General features: G+C 39.0%; 2 protein-coding genes across 2 annotated transcripts in view; one reads left to right on the top strand and one right to left on the bottom strand.

Moving 5' to 3' along the window:
* Positions 1–3,334: 3,334 nt before the first annotated feature.
* Positions 3,335–7,401, bottom strand: trmt12 (tRNA methyltransferase 12 homolog; the record flags this gene model as incomplete). Its single annotated transcript, XM_083891544.1, has 7 exons — positions 7,261–7,401; positions 6,778–6,949; positions 6,486–6,687; positions 5,533–5,686; positions 5,334–5,443; positions 4,544–4,701; positions 3,335–3,724 (listed from the first exon to the last, which is right to left on the bottom strand). Exons 1-7 carry the CDS (start codon positions 7,311–7,313, stop codon positions 3,335–3,337), a joined length of 1,239 nt encoding a protein of 412 aa, XP_083747670.1. The 5' UTR covers positions 7,314–7,401.
* Positions 7,402–7,647: 246 nt separating this feature from the next.
* The window catches only part of LOC310928732 (uncharacterized protein), a gene marked incomplete at both ends in the record, with an annotated part of 31,594 nt that continues 23,798 nt past the window's right edge, over positions 7,648–15,443 (top strand). Inside the window, 5 exons of the mRNA XM_083891372.1 lie at positions 7,648–7,819; positions 9,115–9,474; positions 12,620–13,204; positions 13,325–13,354; positions 14,516–14,680. Of these exons, the coding sequence (XP_083747498.1) occupies positions 7,648–7,819; positions 9,115–9,474; positions 12,620–13,204; positions 13,325–13,354; positions 14,516–14,680 (1,312 nt within the window). The remainder of the gene's footprint in view (positions 7,820–9,114; positions 9,475–12,619; positions 13,205–13,324; positions 13,355–14,515; positions 14,681–15,443) is intronic.

Below are 15,443 nucleotides of genomic sequence, written 5' to 3'. Positions count from 1 at the left end.
TACGAGTTTATGAAGAATTTGGACGCAGCACGAACGTAGAATGTTTACGTATCCCATACAATGGGTATCTCAACCTCAACGGTTGCGTGCGTTCACGTAAAAAAAAATAAAAGTACGTACGACCTCTGCTTACATCTTTAGCGTGAATTTGAATTCAACGGAAGGCAACGACAAAAAAATAAGAATCCAGAACGAGCTTTAACAACGTTACGTTACCAGCGGATAAATGAACGTGACTCCACGATGAGTCGATTTACATATGAGAGGTAAACTCACACTTTTATTCACCGTTGACGACATTTAAAACACACACACACACACACACACACACCTGTCGTTAACTGTCGACTCGCCGCGTACGTACGCGCTTCTTCTTCTTCACGTCACTGCGGCAACGGCGCGGTATTCCTGACAGAAAACGCAACAAAAACGCTTAAAACACACACACACCGACACACACAAACACACACACACACACACACACACAGGTGAACACATGAGATAAAGTCTCTCACCTTTCGTCTGCTGTGATCATAACAACCGTGTGATCGCGTCTAACTTTGGTCTCGTTGTTGCCTCTCTCCTCGTCTCTGTTGACTTTAGTGTGTCTGTGTGTGTGTGCGCGCGCGTGCGCGCGTATATGTGTGTGTGTGTGTGTGTGTTGAGTGCAGGACTGAGTCAAACACCGGAAGATAAGGAAAGTTTGCAGCTAACAGGCAGAAGAGAAGGATCTTCTCTCTCCACTGTTTCCATGACAGGTGCGTAATTCCTCTCTGCTCTATTTACCACAGGAGAGAAACATGTGCAACATTAGACCAACGAAACAGTCCAAGAACCATCAAACCATGGTTCTTCTGAGCAGCGGGAAAACTTGACTATAGATACACACATACATATATATATATATGTGTGTGTATATATATATATATGTGTGTATGTATAATGTATATGTGTGTATATATATATATACATATGTAACGGTGTAATAATGTCTTGTCTTTATTGTAAATTCCTGTCAAACTTGGGACCACAACCAATGTCATTTTATTTTGAAAATCTACAGCGGAAGGCTGTGCCGCACTTAGTGCTGCGCATCTTGTTTGGTGCTCAGAAGTCGAATGATGCGCTGTAGGTAAGTTGTCGTTCTGTTCGCTCGGACATAAAACTCCGTTGTACGTGTAATTTATGCTTCACCTGACATATAAAATCAATCGGCATTTACTGTATGAGATGCTTGTCTAATGAAACGCTGCTAAAACCTGTGGTTTTATTGCTTTGTGACTAATTATTGTAAGAATGTGCAAAGAGTGTGTAGGTTAGCTACCGACACGTGCGAACAGTGTTTAAGCTAGCTATGAACAGTACAGAGTGTGCGTAATTTGAGTATACTAACACGGAACTCCTCTTTTTTTTATAGTTCGAGCGACAGTAAACGTCATGTGTATTAACAGCAGACTGGTTGTGTGTTTGTCCCATGTTGCAGGTATGTTATTTGCACTTTTGAGTGTGTAATGTTGTTGTGTGTGTGTTTTAATATGTAAATGCAAAAAACGGAGCTTGGCAGGTGATTGATGTGTTGATGTGAGATTAGTGAACTGTAATTTGCAAATGATGCCACTATACGATCAGAAGTCGAATGATGCGCTGTAGTTCGAGCGACAGTAAACGTCATGTGTATTAACAGCAGACTGGTTGTGTGTTTGTCCCATGTTGCAGCAATAAACCAGTCCAGTGCTCCATCCAACTGCCTCCGTGAAATTTGTACCTAAAAGCAGCAGAGCCTAATGACAAAGGTCACACATATATAGATATATATGTATATATATATATATATATATATATATACATATATATATGTGTTTGGGGGTCACCTATACAATTTGTGTTGTGTTATTAAAAGTCAGACTTTTATTCATCAAAAGAGTTGCAAAATGAATAGAAAATATAGTCAAGACATTGACAAGATTAGAAATAATCATCAAAGAACCAGCAAAACAGTTTTCAACTGTGCTAACATCATTGCACAAGGGTTTTCCAGAGTTTTCTAATCATCAATAGTCTTCTAACACCATTATCAAACACAATGTACCATTAGAACAGTGTAAATGTGCCTCTATACACATATGTACATATTCCATTAAAAACCAGACGTTTGCAGCTAGAATAGTTGTTTACCACATTAACAATGTTTAGAGTGTGTTTATGATTCATTTTTATGCTTTTCCTTAAAAAATAAGGACATTTTTAAGTGACCCCAAACTTTTGAATGGTCGTATATATATAGACATATATATATTTACATATAATATATATATATATGTATATATACAGAATATAATATATATATATGTATGTATGTATATATGTATATATTACATACAGGGGTGTTTATGAATCTATAGATTTGACACAAAAATGGATATAATCTTCAAGTTTGCAGAGTGAGGCCAACACAAGACACATGACACAAGTGACAGTTGGCCACCAGGGGGCGACCTTATCAAGATAATATTGATATCTACCGATTACAGAATGTAAATAGTTTGGATCAGATCTGAGTAAATCCACACACGTGCAGTAACTCTGTCATATGAAGAAAAAGCAGAATGTTAATCCACCGACTGAGTCGACTGAAGGTTTTCTCTGCTCTTCACTGTAGATTATTGACGGAAGGACGAACACTAATTCAACCTGAAGACTTTCCCTTATTTGGCCCCAAGATCAGTCATCGCAGTCGCATCACATGACTTCACGTGCTCACGACTGTTCTCTTTGTATGAAAACATACTTATCGCTCCAGTTTTGTGTTATGTTCAATCATAAAGTGTCTATAGGTTAACAGAGAAAAGTGGGTCAATCAATTAAAAGACTCTGCTTTTATACGGTTTTCACCTTCTCTTTACAACAGTGACAGTTTAACAATGATCCTGAGTGTTCCTGTACCTGATGCAGCACGTTACGTCTTAATGTTTAATTCTAAACATTAACATAAAATGAAATGAGTTTATCAAATTAATGCCACACCAGAGAAAATGAGGGTCTACAATGGAGACGCTTAGTCGTTTACTGCATTAACAATGTATACAGTGTATTTCTGATTCATTTCATGTTATATTTATAGAAAAAATCATTTGCTTTTTCTTCAGAAATGAGGACATTTGTAATAGACTCCAAACTTTTGAACAGTAGTGCATTATATCACCTTTTTTTTTTTTTTTTTTAAAAAGCAAGAAAATTAGTAGAGAGAGATTTCACGAACTGACAAAATGACGAGAGAAAGTTTGTTTACAGTGTTTAAAAAAGTCCTCTCTGTATCTGTGTTCGTCTCCTCAGCTCACAGAGGCCTGCACTCCAAATCCAGCACAACGTGGTGAACGCGAGGTGCGTACGATTTGACGTGCTCTACGTGCTGGATGTTTGTCGTCCACGCTGCAGCGCTCACGTCCTTTAACAGAGAAGCGATGCGTTTTGCTGTGTCGTCAGCCCAGCTCTGCCACACCGCTCTGTCGGCTTTCTTCCCAGGAATCCTCCTCCGAGTGACATCACCACCACCACCATCATCATCATCATCATCTGTGTTCGCTAACGGTGACGTGACGTTCTGGTGAATGTGCAAAACGCCGCCAGTCGTTTTCTTCAGCAGGCGACAAGCGACAGACCAGCCGTCCTCAGAGCTCGGTATGAGACCCAGATTCACCCGGTCTGCCATGTCACTCAGCTGGAGCTGGGAAAACAAGATCAAGTCAGTACTGTTAACTCAATTTATTTTCTTTTTTATCATATATTTATTAAAAAAAAGTTATTTATTATTTATTTTATTTGTATTAAAATAATAAGTATTAATTAATTAAACATATAAATGTTTTTCTTTTAAGGAAAAGGTAATGACATAAGTTGATGGTAGTTCTTAAGAAAAAAATGTATACATATATTAATTATTACTTTTATTTTTATTTAATATATATATACACACACATATATATATACCTAAAATGTTTTAATAAAAAGTAATGACATAAGATGATGGTAATTCTTGGTAAAAAATATTTTTTTATATATATTAATTATTTATTGTATTTATATATATAATTTAAAATAATAATAATAATAATTAATATATGTACACATACACACATTTCCAAGTATTCAACAAGTTGATGGAGGTTCTTCGTAAAAAAAAAAAGTTTATATATATATATATTCATTATATATATATATATATATATATATATATATATATATATATATATATACACACACACACACACACAAATATAAATAAAAAGTTTTCAGTTTTAATGATTTCTTTGTTATGTGGAGCAAAGAATCGTTTCAGCTCTAAAAGGATCACTCTGGATGAGTCAAAAATTAATTTCAGGTGCTAATCTCAACCACTAGAGGGAACAAGTGAGCACGTTTGTCCATGTATTGCAGTGTAGAGATCAGCTGCTGGAAGGAAGTCACAACTCATCTTGTTGAATGTAAACAACACATGTAGCAAAGCAAGTTTACAGCACATAGCACGAGTATGAGAATGCATTACTTGTCGGTTGTCTCCTCTGTGCACCGTGCAGCGGTCAGACACTGCGTTTGCCTCCAGGTTCTTCTGTAAGGCCTCGACAGCGGCAGGGTTCCACTCGCAGGCGTGAACGTGGCCGGCCCTCGCATGCACCAGGTACGGCAGAGTGAAGTACCCGATACCTGTCCATCAAGTCATAGATCAAATGATGTCATTTATGTGATAAAATATAGAATATTGATGAATTAAAAGGTGGGTTAAAGGCAAAATATAGATATTTTTTTCCCCTCTGCCACTGTATTCATTTACACTACTGTTCAAAAGTTTGGGGTCATTTTTAGAAATATCCTTATTTTTGAAGGAAAAGCTCTTTTTTGAATATAATGAATCTAACATTAAATGAATCATAAATACACTCTATACATTGTTAATGTGGTAAACGACTATTCTAGCTGCAAACGTCTGGTTTTTAATGGAATATGTACATAGGTGTATAGAGGCCCATTTCCACTGTTCTAATGGTACATTGTGTTTGCTGATCGCGTTAGAAGGCTATTGGATGATTAGAAAACCCTTGAAAACCCTTGTGCAATGATGTTAGCACAGCTGAAAACAGTTTTGCTGGTTCTAAAAAATCATTATTTCTAATCTTGTCAATGTCTTGACTAAAGTTTCTATTCATTTTGCAACTCTTTCGATGAATAAAAGTGTGACTTTTAATGGAAAACACAACAAAGATTGTATAGGTGAGCCCAAATTATTGACGGTAGTGACTTATTTTAAAAAGTCATGATACAAGACCCAGTTTTTCTACCTGCATATAGATCCACCACCGTCTCTCCTGTGCAGTTAAAACCAGCCACCCGGAGCTTCTCTGTTATGTTTCCAGCTGAAAACATACATTTGGTGACATCAAACTCATACCTGAAACAAAGGTGAGGGAGAGATTGTGCGTTTCAGACAGGTTTTATTTAACCCTGTGTGTAAGAAAATAAATGATTAGTGACACTTACGTGACACCATTATCCGAGTGTTTGACCCAGCTGTGTTCTCCTCGAAGCATCTTCACCACAGGAGATCGAAATCCATCCCTGGATATTCGACTCATCTTTGCCAAACGCTTCGCACCGAGACCTTTGGCCACGGCACTCCACAGCTGTTGAACATCTGAATATGGGAAACAAATATCCTGATCAATCATTTATTTTGTAAAATACACTCAGAGGGTGCTTTATTGGGAACTCTCTTAATTTGATGCCTCATACATACGATTAATCGTTTGCTAAATTAATCGTCAACTATTTTGAAATTCGGTTTTCAGCTTTTTTCATGATTAAAACCAGAATTCTGATTGTTTTAGCTTCTTAAATGTGAATTTTTTCTTTGTTTCTTTGCTCCACATAACAAAGAAATCATTAAAACTCAATCATTTTTGTTTGTAGACAAAACGAGACATTGGAGAACATTGTCATTTCCAGGTTTGACAAACACTGATTAACATTTTTTAACATTTTATGAAATGTAAGGACATTAAAGGCCACATTATACTTGTATACTTTGCGTAACCATGGAGACCCCTTTGAGCCTTCATAGTGCTCCGTCGTAGTGCTAGATCGTACTGCAATTTCCCGCCCGATCAGTAGGGGTCGCTACACAATGTGGTTTGTGTACTGAGATATGACGTATTTATAGTTTGGCAGCGACGTTGTCGGCGGTGATCAGCTCCACCTCTGTGGACGCTCGGTGCGCACAGTGGCCGGCACAGAGCAGCGTTATCTCGGCCAATCCTGAGGACCAATCGCAGGAATTGCCGTCTCTGTTGTCCCTTGACGGAGCGACGGACACTTAAAAAATATTGTGTGCAGCCGGAGACGACGGAGAGACTCTCCGACAGGCTCTCCAGTGACGTAGAGGGGTCTCCGTAACCTACGCAGGAGTATAAATTGGGCTTAAGCAGAAACTGTACCCAAAGTCTTCCACAGTGGCAGGGAGAAACAGTCGTCTCCCAGCAGAACAAGGTCTCCGTGCTTCTGGAAGCTGCGAGGAAGGTCCTTCCTCAACTCCTCCGTCCATCTGTCGCCACCAGACTCCAACAGCTCCTGGAGGATTGTTTCAAGTTTACAGCCATGTCGCGTCTTTCCTCTCTCTTTCTTTGACTGCAGAGGAGACTGTGGAAAAACAGCACAGACAAGAGGAGACGCATTAAAAATGTAAACTACCTGTTGTGAACAGTACTTAATTCTGCTGTGATTAATTACCCGACTCCAAACTATTTCACAAGCACTGTCTGAAGGCAGCGTGTCTCTGAAAGAGTGCAGATCGAGCTGTGACAGAGAGGATGACAGAATGGGCAAGAGGACGGTGCCGTTGTCTGGTTCTTTCAGCAGGTGCAAACTCAGATCCAGAGCTCCTCGAGACTGCAGACATTCCCTGTCAAACACACACATTTTATGATGAAAAATACAAGCAAAGTTTATCACGGATATAAATCACAGCGAATACAATGCACACATAAAACAAGATGATGGGAAAGTGAACTCAATAAAAGTAGATGTTTAAGATCAGTGTAAATAGACATGGAATAAAAACAATCAGTAAGAGAGTAAGAGACATTCAGCTCGAGCAAAAAGCCTAAGAGTTAGTTTAAAGTGTGTAAAACTCGAGGAGGTTGCAGAACTGACAGGGCTAACCTGTGCTAACTAGCAGCTACGTTAACTCAAAATGATTTAATGGCGGATTACCTGAACTGCTGTGTGTGACACTGAGACACGCGAAGACATGGAACTCCGTCCATTAACAAACAAACAAATTAAACATACAAACAAATAAAAACGCTGCGTGGTTAGTTTTATTATCCACAGAGTTCCGGGCAAACCGCTAACATATACGCTCTGAAGACACAGCGTGTTTCCAGTCGGACTGCTATACGAGACGGACTACTTCTTCTACTTGTTTTATGGCGGTTGGCAAACAGCTTTTAGGTGAATTATCCAGCAGCGGAAGTAGACATCACAAAGCGGAAGTAAACAAACACAGCGCTAGCAGCGTTAGCTCCGTACTCTGCATGTGAAGACGGTGGTGTGTTCATGTGTCGCGGGTAAAATATTCATGTTGTTAACGAAGCAGCGATGTCTTCGCTTCAGTATTTCGGAGATTTCATCACCGAGCGACCAACTGTTGCCGCTGAAGAGATATTCAGAAACACCGAAAGAACCGTCGTCGAGTTCGAGGAAGAGTTGGATCGTCAGCGCAAACTTGTGGAGATCGTTTCCGAACCTCGACTAAAGTTACAGCAAATAGGTCTGTAAATCCACAATGGTCTTTATAAATACTAACAAGTCAATGTGACTCATATCGGACTTATTTCACCGTGTTTTCTACATACATAGAGCCGTAGAATCAGTGTTGTTTTTGGCAGCCATTTTAGATTTAGTCTTGTCTTTTGGACTAAAATGCTTATTCGTTTTCGTCCAATTTTAGTCATTTCCATATGTGATAGTTTTAGTCCAGTTATAGTTGATGGAAACTCTAGTCTTTTTTTCGTTGGTTTTAGTAAAAAGAAAAAAGAAGTGCAGTCTTTTAACAAATGAATGTAGGTCAATACATATTGGACATTGCTTTTGGGCAGAAACCTTTTATCTCCATATTTCAACGAAAAGGCAAAAATGTAAAGTTAACAATCATCATACAGTAGAATGAAAAACATGGAACAATAGAAGCTAAATGTAAAGTGTTGTCTGCAGAGGAAGTAAGCAGATGCTGAAGCACTCGTCCATATAGATGAAGATATGTTTTACCAACAGGGACAAAGTCACTTAAAATCAGGGGTTCTCAAAGTTTTGATACCCGAGGGCCAATTTAGGAACCCAACGTTGGACTGAGGGCCGCCTAAGAGAAAAAAAACAGAAAGAAATCCCATTTGTAATCATTTTAATGACCCGATTGCAGTTGTACAGTTTATACCTATTGGTCTGTATCCAGTAATGTCCAATAAACATTTAACAAGCTTAGTACCTCCTGGATTAAAACTATCAACTGTAATTCATTGCGGGCCGCACTTTGAGAACCAATGCTTTAGCTGTTTAGCTTTGCACAGTGAACACTGAGCTGTGTTGCTATGGTGATGGAACAGTTGGGTTTATTTACAGCTTAATCCTCTACTGCTTTGGAGAACTCTGTCTCAAACCAGGACACAATGTTTAAACTGATTATAAGTATGGATTTTCTAAATTCTCTAAACTTTATAAAGTTCATATGAACTTTGAACGTCACACTGGTCCAGCACTGTTCCCAAGGAACTCGCAATGCTCCACCTGCTGGACTATAATGGTAGTTTAAATGAAGAGTTTTATTGGTTGACCAAATTCAGTTCAATACCATCTGGACTTGAGTAAGGAGTTGACTGAATTAGCCTTTTTTAACCTCTTCTTCACGGTTGCCCCCGGTACCGGTTTGGGCATGTCATTTTTGAGCAGGGACTCCAAAAAGAGGTTCAGGGAAGAAGAGGCTACAGGTTCAATTTTGCAGTTGTACTAAATAAACCAAGAACCATCCAATCTTAAACTAACTTTGTTTGTGTGTCTTTGTGTCTGTAGAGCTTCCACAGCAGCATGTCTGTAAAGAGGAGGAGGTTCTCACTGAGCAGCAGCTCTGGAACCAGGAGAGGAACTCCAGTCTGGACCAAGAGGAACCAGAGTCACTACAGATTAAAGAGGAGCAGGAGGAAACCTGCATCAGTCATGAGGGAGAAGAGCTTGAAGTGAAACAGGAGGCTGATACTTTAATGTTGACTCTTGATAATGAGGACATGAAACCAGAACCAGACAGTGACCACCAGACATGTGATTACAATCACACAGGAAGTCACAGAGTGGAAGAAAACATCATGGAAGATGTGGATCTTCAGCACAGACTCCATATGAACTGGGGACCTGTAATAACGTTACAGAGGACAGGTCTGTACAGCCAGGATGTGGCTTCTGTTTTACTTTGATCTTCCCCAAACCAAGTTTGTTTTTCACTAAGACTAGATCTGATTAAGAAATGAACCAAAGATATGTTTTCATAATTATAATGTGTCAGTCACAGTTATTGTAGAGTGTAAGTTCAACAGCTAGAACCCCACTGGTTTGTTTTTCACCAAGTCTAGATCTGATTAAAAAATCAACCAAAGATTTTTTCATGATTATAATTAGGGCCCTGTGATTTTCGCGTTAACGGAATCGCGGAATTGACTAATAAAAACAATGTTAAACGCGGAATATCACGGAAATTGACATAATGTGACTGAAATGTTGTCATCGTGAGGAGAAGGAACGTTTGTCTGGTGAAATGTTCCGGGGAACGCTCATTCGTGGCACCACCCGTGCATCTCCCCACAAACATTCTCCCGGCCAGGGTTTCCCGCAGTGCGTGTTGCTTGTTTATTTACTTTATATACACTTTTTTTTATACACCACAGATTTGTCTAAACCGCGGAACAAGTGCGCTGCGCTCGCATGTAACCGGCGAGCATCCTCTTGTCCAGGTGCCGATTGAAACTCAAGTCACACCATCAAATACGCCATTATTACGGTTATATTGTTATTGTCAATAAAGATGTTATATTTAGGAATCTAACGATAATTCGGAGGCCGAAACACGGCGAGTAAACTGGAACATCGCCTATTAAATGCTGGAAAGTCTCTTTGCGCAAACTTATGAACTCCCCGCGACTTTCACTTCACAGCAGAGAACATTCTCTCTTTGAACAGTTAACTAAATACATCGGCTCATCTGATGCATCTGTTATTCCCTTAATTGCAGAGTTGTAGGTAATATTGTGTGTAGAGAAACAATCCAGTCGGAGAAGGGGACGACGCAGGAGAGGGAGAACAGTACAGAGCAGGGGCGGTGCGCAGATCTGTCTGCACCAGATGAGGGGGCACTACCACTTTTTTATTTATGTTCATTATTTTTTACTTTTAAATGTGACCAGCATTGCATGGCTTGTTTTAAGATTCACTGGCATTTACTTAATAAGAATTTAACTTAAGTGAAAACAATTGAACAATTGAGAAGTTAGTGGATTTAAGAAGAAAGTTGTATTTCAGTGGGCATTTTATTCACTGACACAAAAACACAATATAAGCACACATTATATGGTGGTAAAGTAAGTATAAAAGGTAAAAAAAATTAATTAAAAAAAACTTTAAACGGAATTCAAAAAAATTAAAAATGGAAAAAAAAACGGAATTGGGAAAAAAATAAAACAGATTTCATAGGACCCTATATAATGTGTCAGTCACAGTTAATGTAGAGTGTAAGCTCGACAGCTGGAGCCCCACTGGTGCTGTACCCAGTCAGCTTTTCTAATAGTGAGTCCAGTATGTATGTACAGTGGTATGCAAAAGTTTATAAATGTTCATCAAACGTTTCAACTGTGAGGGACATTGTGAGGAATTGTAAGACCACAGGAACAGTTCTAGTTAAGGCATGAAGTGACAGACCAAGAAAAATGTCAGATAAGCAGAGGCCAAGGATGGTGAGAACAGTCAACTCACAGACCAGCTCCAAAGACCTACATCATCTTACTGCAGATGGTGTCACTGTGCATCGTTCAACTATTCAGCGCACTTTACACAAGGCGATGCTGTATGGAAGAGTAATGCAGATAAAGCCTTTTCTCTGCACCCGTCACAAACAGAGTCACTTGAGGTATGATTAAGCACATTTGGACAAGACGGCTTCATTTTGGAACAAGGTGCTGTGGACTGATGAAACTAAAATAGAGTTATTTGGGCAAAACAAGGGACGTTATGCATGGTGGAAAAAGAACACAGCATTCCAAGAAAAACACTTGCTACCTACAGTGAAATTTGGTGGTGGTTCCATCATCATGCTGTGGGTCTGTGTGGCCAGTGCAGGGACTGGGAATCTTGTTAAAGTTGAGGGTCACATGGATTCCACGCAATATCAGCAGATTCTGGAGAACAATGTCCAGGAATCAGTGACAAAGCACTTGTCTTTCAACAAGACAACGACCCCAAACAGTGCTCAAAATCTATGAAAGCATTCATGCAGAGGAACAAATACACATTCTGGAATGACCATCTCAGTCCACAGACCTGAATATTATTGAACATTTGTGGTGTGATTTAAAGCAGACTGTCCATGCTCAGAAACCATCAAACCTGACTGAACTGGAGATGTTTTGTAAAGAAGAATGGTCCAAAATACCTTCTGCCAGAATCCAGACTCTAATTAGAAGCTATAGGAAGCGTTTAGATGCTGTTATTTCTGCAAAGGGAGGATGCACAAAATGTTTCTTTTGTGGTACCTAAACTTGTGCCCCTTCCCTTATTTTGTTTAAACAATTCTTGCACACTTTCTGTACATCATATAAACTTTATTTCACTTCTAAAATATCACTTTGTTTGTCTCCTATTTGATATATTTCACTGACATTTCTTTTTCAAACAACCAATGATTTACAAAGGAAAATAATGAAAATTTACAGGGGTGCCCAAACTTTTGCATACCACTGTCTGTATGTATGTATATATGTAATTATGTATTTATGTATTCATTTATGTATTAGTGTGCTTGCTGAAAGGCAGTACACTATTGTCCTTCTCAAGTTTTCTTATTCCTGTCAGACAGATTTTTGTTCAGCTCCTGCTCCTAGACCTTTTGAGATATCTCCAACGGTCCAACTCTGGAATGTCTGGTCGGAACCAGTGTAGTGTGTGCCATATTGGATTGAATAGAAAGCGAAACTAAACTTTCACAGGTCACAAATTTTGTCCGAAATTCATGAAACTTACATGATCATTGGACCAAGCCTCACAAAAGTTACCAGAAGGATTTTTGATATTCGGAAGCATTTGCCCGTCACAGCCAGACAAAATCAAACGTTTGGTCATATATCAGGAACGCTTTCACGTATCAAAACCAAACTTTGTACATAAACTTGGGACTCCAATATGAGGAAGCACAAGGTTTAGACTATCTTGACTGTCTTGAGCATTATTCGTGTTTGTGTTCTATAGGTTTATATTTGACAGTGCTTATTCTTCTCTGTGTTGTAACTTATTCATTTGTGTCTCTGTGTCTGTAAAGAGGAGGAGGTTCTCGCTGAGCAAGAGGAACCAGAGTCATTACAGATTAAAGAGGAGCAGGAGGAAACCTGCACCAGTCATGAGGGAGAACAGCTTGAAGTGAAACGGGAGGCTGAAGTATTAATGTTGACTCTTGATAATGAGGACATGGAACCAGAACCAGACAGTGACCACCAGCTCCTCTCTCACAGCTCTCCTGTAGCTCAGAGTCAAGATCAGACAGGAAGTCACCATGTTGACTCTGTGTCTAATAGAAGTGCAGAGTCAAAGCCACGCAAGAGACATAACAAGAACATAGTGGAAATATGTCACACAGGTAAAAAGCCTTTATTATGTGACACTTGTGGAACAAGGTTTGCTTGTCAGGCTGAACTCATTATACATATGAGAATCCACACAGGAGAGAAACCCTTTTCTTGCAAAAAATGTGGAAAGTGTTTTACTCGTGCTTCAGATTTGGTAAAACATGAAAGAATTCATACTGGTGAGAAGCCATATTCCTGTAAAATATGTGGAAAGTGTTTTAGGGATGGTTCATATTTGGTAACACATGAAAGAATTCACACCGGCGAGAAACCATATTCCTGTAAAATATGTGGAAAGTGTTTTACGTGTGGTTCAGGTTTGGTAACGCATGAAAGAATTCACACTGGTGATAAGCCGTATTCCTGTAAAACATGTGGTAAGTGTTTTACACGTGCTTCAGGTTTGGCAACACATGAAAGAATTCACACAGGTGAGAAGCCATATTCCTGTAAAACATGTGGTAAGTGTTGTACGAGTGCTTCAGGTTTGGTGAAACATGAAAGAATTCACACAGGCGAGAAGCCATATTCCTGTATAACATGTGGAAAGTCCTTTAGCGACGGTTCAAGTTTGGTAAAGCATGAAAGGATTCACACAGGTGAGAAGCCATATTCCTGTAAAACATGTGGAAAGTGTTTTAGTGATGGTTCGTATTTGATAGTCCATGAAAGATTTCACACAGGTGAGAAGCCATATTTGTGTAAAACATGTGGAAAGAGTTTTGTTCTGAATTCCAATTTGACTGTCCATGAAAGAATTCACACAGGTGAGAAGCCATATTCCTGTAAAACATGTGGAAAGTGTTTCACTCAGTTGGGGACTTTAATATCCCATGAAAGAGTTCACTCTGGTGAAGTGTTTCAGTGAAACATGAAATGATTCACACAGATGAGAAGCTATGGTTGTGTAAAACTTGCGGAAAGTGTTTTGGTTAATGGATTATGAATACAGCTGTGCTCATAAGTTTACTTACCCTGGCAGAATTTATGAATTCTTAACCATTTCTCAGAGAATATGAATGAATATGATGATGAAAACTTTTCTTTCACTCATGGTTAGATGTTGGCTGAAGCCATTTATTGTCAAGCAACTGTGTTTACTCTTTTTAAATCATAATGACAACACAAACTACCCAAATAACCCTGATCAAAAGTTTACATATCCCAGTTCTTAATAGCGTGTATTGCCCCCTTTAACATCAATGACAGCTTGAAGTCTTTTGTGGTAGTTGTGGATGAGGCTCTTTATCGTCTCAGATGGTAAAGCTGAAAAATTCTTCCTGGCAAAAAGCCTCCAGTTCCTGTAAATTCTTGGGTTGTCTTGCATGAACTGCACATTTGAGGTCTCACCAGAGTGGATCAGTGATATTGAGGTCAGGAGACATGGTCACTCCAGAAACTTCGCTTTATTTGGCTGTAGCCAACAACAGGTCAACTTGGTCTTGGGTTTCAGATCATTGTCATGTAAGAATGTCAAAGTATGTCCAATGCGCAGCTTCCTGGCCGATGAGGGCAAATGTTCCTCCAGTATTTTTTGACAACTTACCGCATTCTTACCGTCAATTCTGACTAAATGTCCTGTGCCTTTGTAGCTCACACATCCCCTAAACATCAGCGATCCACCTCCGTGTTTCACAGGTGCAATGGTGGACCTTTCATCACAGGCCTTGTTGACTCCTCTCCCAATGAAGTGTTTATGGTTGTGGCCAAAAAGTTCAGTTTTGGTTTCATCACTCCAAATGACTTTGTGCCAGAAGGTTTGAGGCTTGTCTCTGTGCTGTTTGATGTATTGTAAGAGGGATACTTTGTTTTACTTTACATATTCTCTGACGACTGGTTAAGGAATCATAAATTCTGCCAGGGTAAGTAAACTTATGAGCACAACTGTAGGTGAATAGAGGCACATTTCCACTGTTCTAATGGTACATTGTGTTTGCTAAACGCGTTAGAAGACTATTGGATGATTAGAAAACCCTTGTGCAATGATGTTAGCACAGCTGAAAGCAGTTTTGCTGCTTCTTTGACGAATGCCCAAAAATTATTATTTGGAATAACAATCATTGTTTTGAATCTTGTCAATGTCTTGACTATATTTACTATTTGTTTTGCAACTCTTTTGATGAATAAAAGTGTGACTTTGCTATGTTCAATGGAAAACACAACAAAGATTGTATGGGTGACCCCAAACTTTTGACTCATCTTTGCCAAATACTTCGCACCGAGACCTTTGGCCACGGCACTCTACAGCTGTTGAACATCTGAATATGAATATGTATAACAAACATCCTGATCAATCATTTATTTTAAAAAATACACTCAGAGGGTCCTTTGCTAAATTAATCGTCAACTATTTGGATAATCGGTTTGAAGCTTTGCTCATGATTAAAAAAAGATTTCTGATTGTTTTAGCTTCTTTAATGTGAATATTTTCTTTGTTTCTGCTCCACATAACAAAGAAATCATTAAAACTCAATCATTTTGGTTTGTGGACAAAACAAGACATTGGAGAACATCATCATT

Source organism: Microchirus variegatus (genome assembly GCF_963457635.1).
Source record: "Microchirus variegatus genome assembly, chromosome: 6".
NCBI lineage: Eukaryota > Metazoa > Chordata > Actinopteri > Pleuronectiformes > Soleidae > Microchirus > Microchirus variegatus.
Note: the sequence above shows the minus strand (reverse complement) of the source record. Positions and strands in the feature narration are given on the sequence as shown.